This window comes from Condylura cristata, unplaced genomic scaffold (assembly GCF_000260355.1).
Source record: "Condylura cristata isolate star-nosed mole 26May11 unplaced genomic scaffold, ConCri1.0 scaffold00021, whole genome shotgun sequence".
Lineage (NCBI taxonomy): Eukaryota > Metazoa > Chordata > Mammalia > Eulipotyphla > Talpidae > Condylura > Condylura cristata.
This window is the reverse complement of record NW_004567122.1, coordinates 208900-217143: the sequence shown is the minus strand read 5'-3', so window position 1 is coordinate 217143 and position 8244 is coordinate 208900. Positions and strand designations below refer to the sequence as shown.

The following is an 8244-nucleotide window of genomic DNA, read 5'->3' as shown; positions in this document are numbered from 1 at the left end:
CACGCGGGGTGACCGTCCCAGGGAAGTCATGTTTGGACCCATGAGCCACTCGCCTACGACAAAGCAGAATGTCACAAACTCAGTGCATTCCAGACGCTCCAGATACCTTCTGAGGGCAGCTGAAGTCCTCAATGAAAGACTCGGCAGCGACGTGCCCGGTAAGCTCATGTACCGACCCGAAGGTTAATCACATCGGCGCAGGTCGGAGTGCGAGCTGAACGTCTTACGTAGCCGCCGCTGATGCAAACACGGGGAGCCCTGTACGCGTAAGGCTCGTTTTCCTGGTTCCTCCTCAGTGAAAGTCACTCACCTCTGGTCACGTGGACTTCCGCGGTCGCGGGGCCTGCCACGACGGCGCAGCCACACGCACTGTGGATGCACGTCACGCGGAGGTCGCAGGCTTGCGTGACGGCATCCGAACTGGAATGTGGTCACAGCCTTCCCGGGGAGGTGCTGTGGCCTTCACAGTAAACGTGACTTTGTCTGCTCCTCGTCGCGAAGACTCAAGATGCCTCTTCCCCTCTCACTGACAGCCGTTTCCACCTCCAGTCTCCTTCCAGCAACCTGCGCGCTCTGAGCGCCACGCGAGGGCCCTGAGCCAGCATCGCACGCTGAGGAGCCTGAGGGCGGCGCCTGCCCGCGCCACGCCGTGTCCGGCCCGGCCGGTGATGCCGGCGCCGCGCTTATTGCGACGTGATGTGGAAAGCAGATGGCGACGCCCCGAGCGCCAGGCTCAGCACGGCCCTGTCAGCGCCACCCACGCGGCGCCATTAATCTCACCGCGGGGCCCACTTGCTCGCTCAGTGACTTGCTCAGAAAACCACAGTCGTGCCCAACCCACAGACACCTCAAAACATCGAGGCTGAGAGGTCCTGCGGCAGCAGGCTCAAAGTCAACAGAAACTGTCCCCCTTGTCGTGCTTGGCAGCTGTGGGGCAGAACCCCAAAGCCGCGACAGCCCGGCTCCGAGGCCGAGGGCGCGTGTGCGCTTGAGGCCGTCCCCGTCCCGGGCTCCACCCAGGAAGCCCGCGCCTGACCAAGGGGCCCCGTGTTTGCTGAGGGCGCCCGTGAGCGAGGGCGCGCTCCCCAGCAAGCCGGCCGAGCCGGAGAGCTGGGCCCTGGCGGCCGTCAGCAGCCCTGGGGGCGGCGAGGCGCGGCCGCTCCCGCCCGAGTCCCTCTGTCCCCACGGCCTGGGCGCTGCTGCAGCTGCTCGCTCCGGACGGGCCCAGCCGCTGCGTCGGCCGATCTCCCCCAGGCTGCCCGTTGCTGGTGCCTGTGTTTAGCAGACTGGACGTGCCGCCTGCCCCGGCCCGCTCCCTCAGCGTCCGGCTTCGGGGCCTCCGGACGCGCAGAGGCCCCTTGTCTCCCGCGTGCCCGTGCTGCTCAGCTGCTCGTTGCGCGCGACCTGCGCCCCGCACACGATCCGCCACGCGGTCGCCCGCAGACGCGCTACACGTGCAGGCCCCCGTCCAAACGGAGCCCGGTGCCGGACACGGCTCGGCTGCGCCCGCCGGAGCTGCAGCGCCTGCGTCCCCCTCGCTGGCCAGGCCTGCGCGCAGACACGTCAGCGGGAAAGCAGCCCCGCCCCCACTCAAGGGCGCACCTGGATCTCCCCCACACGTCAGGCTCCGGACACAGCGCTGCAGCGCCTGTGCTCCTGCGCGGGAGGGGCCGCAGGCGCTCGCGGTGGCCGGGCCCGCGTGGCCAGTGGGGCACCGGCGCCTGGGGCTCCCGGAAAACGGGCAGGAGCAGCAGTGCGAACTGCGGATGCCCGAGAGACGGGCCGGCTGGGGGTCCCTGGGCGGGGAGGTCCCCGGGCAGCTGGTCAAACAGCGTGAGTAAGCTGAGGACCATTAAGACGATCAGACGCGCACCCCCCCACCCCCCGTCCGGCCACCGCCCAGGCAGCCCGGGCCCGCAGCCTGTGGGCACAGACACCCCGAGTTCTCTCAGCAAAGCAGACAGGCCGGGAGCCTCCCCGGGCCAGGACGTGCCCAGAGGCGCTGCCTCCGACCCCCCGCAGGGCTGGGAGCCCCGGGATGAGAAGGCGCCGCAGCCCCGCTGGCCTGGCGCCCCGCTGGCCTCCCTCCCCCGCGCCCAGACCTGGCGGGCAAAGCTGCCACGGAAGCTGTAGAGGGCCACCGGGGTTCAATTTCACTCAACAGCCCGGGGCCAAGAGGCTTCGTCCGCTCCCATTTCGTGCACTGCACCGTGTCTCTCTGGTCTTCCCTGCTTCATACCAGCCTTCGGGCACCGGGCAGCATCTGCCACGCCGCTTCTAAGCACGAAGGTGTCCTAAGGTCAGGCCTGTGGCCAGAAATCACCGGGCTAAAAACCACCAAACCCACCCCCTCCCGCCAGGGTTCGAGTCGCCAGAGCCCCCCGGGCTGAGACCTTGAGCTCCAGGAGACGAAAGAGCGCCAGTGTCCACGGGCCGGTGGAGGCTTGGCCGTGAGGCGCACGCCAGCACGTGTGGCCAGCAGCGGCGGCCGGCGAGCGCACTCGGCACGAGGGCCGCGAGCTGGGCACCCGCGAGACGACCCCCGAGCAGCTGAGTCCGCGAGTCCGGCCCGAGCCCCCCCGAATGTGCCACGCTGAGGTCAGCATCTGCGCGGCCCCGGGGCTGACGCGAGCCCTCGCACAGCCTGCCAGAGCCGGCCCGGCGGGGAGCCGCCGCCGGCCTGGCCCGCTGCCCCATGCCCAGGCGCTGGCCAGAAGCTGAGGCGCACTTCCCGCTCTCAGGATCTGCAGCCAGAGGCCTGGGGCCCTCCAGATCCAAAGCTCGGTGTCAAGTCACAGATGACAAACACCCGTGATCACTGCGAAGAAGCCACGCCTTAATAACAAAGAAGCCGGCCTTCCGAGGAGCATCTTCCTGTTTGGATGAAAGACACACAGTACCCATTTGTTTCGGCCTCAGGGAAATTAAAGTGCGAACTAATATCCCTAATTGAGATGTGCAGAACACATCTCCCCTCCACTTCTCAATAAAGTAGGTTGCAAGTCTGCAGATTCTCATTCCACACAGGCACTCAGATGAGCCCCATCTCCCCTCAGACAGGCGGGGGTACTCTGTACAGGCTGCACCGACACGCAACGACGCTGGAACCACTCGCAGCCGGGTAGTTTCCAGTCAATAGTGCGGCTGAAAGCTGTCAGAAGCAGAGCGAGACAGCGCTCCTTTCCCTGAAGGCATCCCTCAAACTACCTGACTTGGAAAGATCTCGTCAGACCGCACATTCGCACACGAGCCTGTTCAGAGCATGGAGACTTCGAAGAGAAGATCGATGACCGAGAGTCCGTGAGAAAGCGAGAGCGCTGGGCAGTGGGCAGCTCGTGCCAGAGGAGGCCCCGGGGGTGGGAGCGGGAGCGGGAGAGCGAAGACACGAAGGACGCGTGCAGGCAGCAGCTGTCCAAACCCCGATGCGTGACGTGTGCCTCAGCGCCTGCTCCCTGTGGCGTGAAGTGGGGTCTCTCATCACCCCTCTGCTGCCCGCCACTCAATGTGCAGGTTTGCAGTTTTGCTGCCTCACTGATAATTTATATGCGTTACGGAAGCTAAAACTACTTCAATAGCTGACCTTTCGTAATCTGGTGTGTGCATGCCTACACAGGCGCGTGTGTGCACGTGTGTGCACAGACAGGGGACCCTCACTGCAGCCGCATTTCAAATGATGAGGAAAAGCACTCGCGAACAGGCAAGCATCGTAAAGATCCTCCGATGGTGCGTTCAGGCGCCACGAACGTCCCAATGCAGGCTAAGGAGCACGTCCGCCCCCTGCGAAGATGCATGGCCAGTCTCACCACTCTGAACAAAGGCACCTTGCAGAGCCAGGCGACAGGCCATATGGGTCTGTCTCCTGGCAATAACCTCTGGAGGCTGGGGGTCGCCTCCCCTCCCACCGTGTTGGGCGCCCTTGCTGTGACACACAGCCTTGCTCTCCACCAACGGTTTTGTCTGTCATAACACAACATCAACCTGAGTAACCAGTGTGGAGGCAAATATGTATAAAAGCGGCCTCTGGGCCCTCCCTGGTGGCGCAGCGGGTTAAAGCACAGCACTGAGAAGCTAAAGCCGCTTCCGCTTGAGTTCGATCCCCGCCTGCCCCGGAGGTGACCACAGGGCGCGGCAGACCTCTCCTGACCCGCCCGCGCTCCCCTCAGCAGTGGACTTCGTCCATCTGCCTGTTCTGCTCCCCGCTCTGTCTCCGGGGAAGCCTCTCGCCGCCCCTGAGCCTCTGGCCTGTGCCCCCGTTCTGTATGCACAAATAAATATTACACACACACACACACACTAGCAAGAAAAAATAAAATGGAATAGATGAAACACATTAAGAAAAAAAGCATCCTCTGTCCGGGGTCTGGGCCGTGCCTGGGTCCGCATGCAATGAGGCAGTGCGCGACCTCAGCATTCCCAAGGACCCTTTGTCTTTTCCATGCCTGAGATAAATCCAGATTTCTACTACACAAACACACCCACTGCCCCGAAATCCAGACTGACCTGAGTCATCTGGGCCGTGTCACATCCCCGCCGGCTGCGGCTGACCCACAGCCTGGCTGAAGCTTGGTGTCGGTCTTTGCCATGTGAGCCGTTCTCGTGAGTGTGCTGCGTCCTGTGTCTTTACTTGCCTTTCCGATGGGCAATGCTGTCCACTCTGCTTTCACGTGCTGTTCAGCTTCCACTGACCGCCCACTGTGATTGCATGTGTGTGCACATACTCTGCCAGCCCTGTAATTAGGTTGTTTATTTTCCCAGAACTAAGTACAGGGCTTTCTCAATATTCTAAACATAAGGTTTTTGACAGAAATGGGGTGAATGTTTCCCCCCATTGTGGTCTACCTTTTCAATGATGCCTTTTGATGAGCAAATTGTTACTTTCGATAAACTTTTAACAACTCTTTTCTCTGCTGTTTTCCACATTTTCTCAAAGAGATCTTTGTACATAACTGCAGTGTGAAAGATTTTCCCTAGGTTTTCCCTAGAGTTTTTAATAGGTTCAGATTTTCAGCTAAATCTCTGCTCTACCTCAAGATAATTTTTGTGCCGGGTATGTGGTAAGGATTTGCATTCATTTCTGTTCTTGGCCAAGCACCACGCCAGAAAGACTCCTTTGCCCTCTGAATCACCCGAAAGCTGAACTACTCACATCAAGTCAGGGCTGTCCTCGCCTTCTGTGTCTTCCTGCCACCCCAGGCCGGCGGGCTTACCCCGTGGCCCTGCTCAGCTGTGCCCGCCCGCTCTTCCCGCCGAGGGCTCCCTAGGCGCTGGACGCTAGACTCTCCCTTAGTGATGTTGTCCTTACTCCAGCCCATCAATTAGAGACGTCTGCACTTAGGCTTGCTCAGCAGAGGCATTGTCGGCATTCTGGGCTGCAGAATTCTGTCTTGTCCAGGGAGCTGGGGAGGCTAGGTAGCAGCATCCTTGGCCTCTCCCCAGGAGATGACGGGAATCCTCCCTAAGTCCTGAGCACCGCAAATGTCTCCTGCGGCTGAGAACCAGGCCTCTGCCCGGAGTGGGCAGGCGCTGTGGGTTGGGCCGGTGGGCAGAGCAGCGGCTGTCTTACCTGTGCCACGGCCTCTCTCCACCTCAGAACACGCGCTGACGCCAAGACCACGCCGCGTCGGGGTGCACTCTCCGCGGCGCTGCAGTCCTCCAGGCAGCCTCCCCTCTGCTGCCCACACCCAGTTCACGCCCCCCCCCCCGTGCCACCTGGAGGTGTTCCAAGTTGTTCCACAACCAAGAGTAACTGTGTTCATTCCACAGAAGCTCGTTCAGATCATTTTAAAGCACTTTTCAAAGAAAACAGCCATCTACGGATCATCTGTTCCTGAGACAGGAGAAGGAGACCTGGAGGGAGCGAGTCCTTGATCCTGGCAAGAGAAGCCCTTCAGCGGGGCGGGCGTCCTGCACAGTGACGCGGTGACAGCTGGCGCCTATGTGAAGCAGCCACAGGAACTGCTCTCTGGGAGACTCGGGCCCCAGAATCCACGCTGTCGTCCCCGCGCTGTGTGAGTTACGTGACGGACTCCCACGACTTCGGCCTGTGCATGCTGTGGCCGCTGCCGCCCTGAGAGGTCCCGATGTGTCAGAGTGTCCCTCGCCCTGCCTCTGCTCGGAGAGCCCAGCTGAGCACACGGCCGCTTCACAAAGCTGCCTCTCTCTGCTCGAGGAAAGTCACTGCAGACTCCTGGACACGAAGGTCTACACCGACACACATTCACGTGAGGGCCTTGCGGTGGTGGAGAGACAGTGCTGAGAGACCAGCAGCGCGCGGGCCGCGGTCGACCTGTGTGGGCCTCCCCTGTACTCAGGCCCAGGGCTCTGGTACTTCAGAGAGCATTAAGGGCATTTTCGAAATGTTCACAAACTGTACGCTGAAAAAAATGGGACTTGTTTTTCGTGGAAGACAAATGCTGGGGAGTCGTCGTCAGCCAATATTCTGTGGTGTATAAATTGCTTCTTGCGCAACTTGGCTTTCCTGGTGTATTTCCCTGAAACATTTCCAAGAGTATAAACAGAGAGTAGCAGTTTCAGCCACTGTAACGCGCGAGTCCTGATCCCCCCTTCCTGTCGCCTCCAGACGATCCAGAAGGTTCGCCACCAAGAACAGTGTAAAATGAGCGTTTCATGAAGAAACGCACCTGCAGACGGCGGCGTCCGACAGCTGGAGCTTAACGCTTCAGCTTTCAAGAGGGCGGCTGGGTCTGAGCCCGGTCCAGCTTTTCCCACATGGGTGTCCGTGGCGATGTGTCAGGTCCCGTCAGCCTCCTCTTCGGCACGCGGGCGAGGACACGCCCTTCTCCGCCTCCATGACCAGGCCCCGCACAGCCTGCTGACAGCAGCAGTGGCCGTCAGCGGGGGCTTCTGTTTTCATTATTCAGGGTAGTGCTAAAACTCTTCACATTTTACTGAGAAACATTTAAAAACTGGAGTCCCTCGGGCTTTACCAGGGCCGTGGCCAGGAGCGGCAGCCAGCGCCGGGCCGCAGAAGGGGGGCTCAGCCCGAGCCCTGCTCCGCTGCCCCCACACGACGCCTCCCTGCTGGCTGCCAGAACGTTCTCGATCCTGCTGACACCCACCGTGTGTCATCCTCCATCATAAACTTCCTACTCACTGCTGGCACTGTACCCTTTCTGTACTCATCAGCTTGAAATTCATGAAAGCCCCCCCAAAATCACTGTCAAGAGACGCAGGCAAAGCTCTCTTTTTGTCTGTTTGCAGCAGCAGTGATTGATTTTCTTGCACCAGCAAATTTAAGAAGTTATCCTTTATTATGTATCTCTAAGAAGAAGTCAATTAATTTTCGCCGTCAGCATCTTTCCGCGGCCGGCAAGCATGATTCCCGGACTCGGAGGCGCAGACGCAAAGAGGAAGGCAGGTGCGGGCGGCGCTGTCCGTGGCCGTGTCTGGGCAGGAAGTCACCCCAACAAGATGTCAGCTGCGTGGCCTCACGTTCCAGGCACCACGACAGCATCTCAGAAGAAAGAATTTACACCACGGTCAGGACGAAAATCTTATTCCCGGGCCTCTCGGTTGGCTCGCCTGGCCCCATGTCCCGACCCCCTCCGTGCCGTCACCCCCAGTGTCCCAGCCACACAGTGGAGACAGCAGTGCTGGCAGCGCCGGGCAGCCTGCGGGGTGCCGGGGCCGCAGGTGAAGGCTCAAGGCCACACGGCCGAGGTGACCCGGCGGCGGGAAGGCTGAAGTCCCGAGGCTCTTAGCTCCATTTGGGGGGTCAGCTGCGCCCCACGGGCCCCGTGGCCAGGATCCCCCAGGCAGAGCCAGCCTGTGCACACCCACCACAGTCCCTTGCCCGACTCGGGCTGCCCGCTGGCCGGCAGACGGCAGGGCCGCTGGCCTCTCCCTCGAGCGGGGCCTCCCCCCAAGGCACAGCGGCGGAGGGCGTCAGATGCTCCCCGGAACCGCAGGGACACCCCTTGCGCTCACGGAGGCCTGAGCGGGCGCGCTGTCGCCCAGCTCCGCGCCTGCCCCGGCCTCCACTGCGCAGGCTGGCCGGCGGGCGGGCCGGAGTGGACAGCGGCCCTCAGAGCGGCTGCCTCGCGGCAGCGGGCACACATTTACGAAAAGATTTAAATAAAGCTGAAGAGCTCAGGCAGGCAAAACCTCCAGCAAAGGAAGACGAGTTGCACAGAAACTGAAAATCGGGGTTTGGGTCTGTTTCTTCTAAAAAAGAGCCACGAGGTGTGTCTGTGCCCCCCGGCTCCCCGCCAGCACGCTGTCCCC

The 8244-nt window shown here is 61.4% G+C and overlaps 1 protein-coding gene across 1 annotated transcript in view; it reads right to left on the bottom strand.

Annotated features, from left to right (window-relative positions):
* The window catches only part of BANK1 (B-cell scaffold protein with ankyrin repeats 1), a 72497-nt gene that overhangs the window by 60000 nt on the left and 4253 nt on the right, over positions 1–8244 (bottom strand). Inside the window, exons 5-6 of the mRNA XM_012727725.1 lie at positions 1104–1820; positions 311–420 (exon numbers count right to left, since the gene is read on the bottom strand). Of these exons, the coding sequence (XP_012583179.1) occupies positions 311–420; positions 1104–1820 (827 nt within the window). The remainder of the gene's footprint in view (positions 1–310; positions 421–1103; positions 1821–8244) is intronic.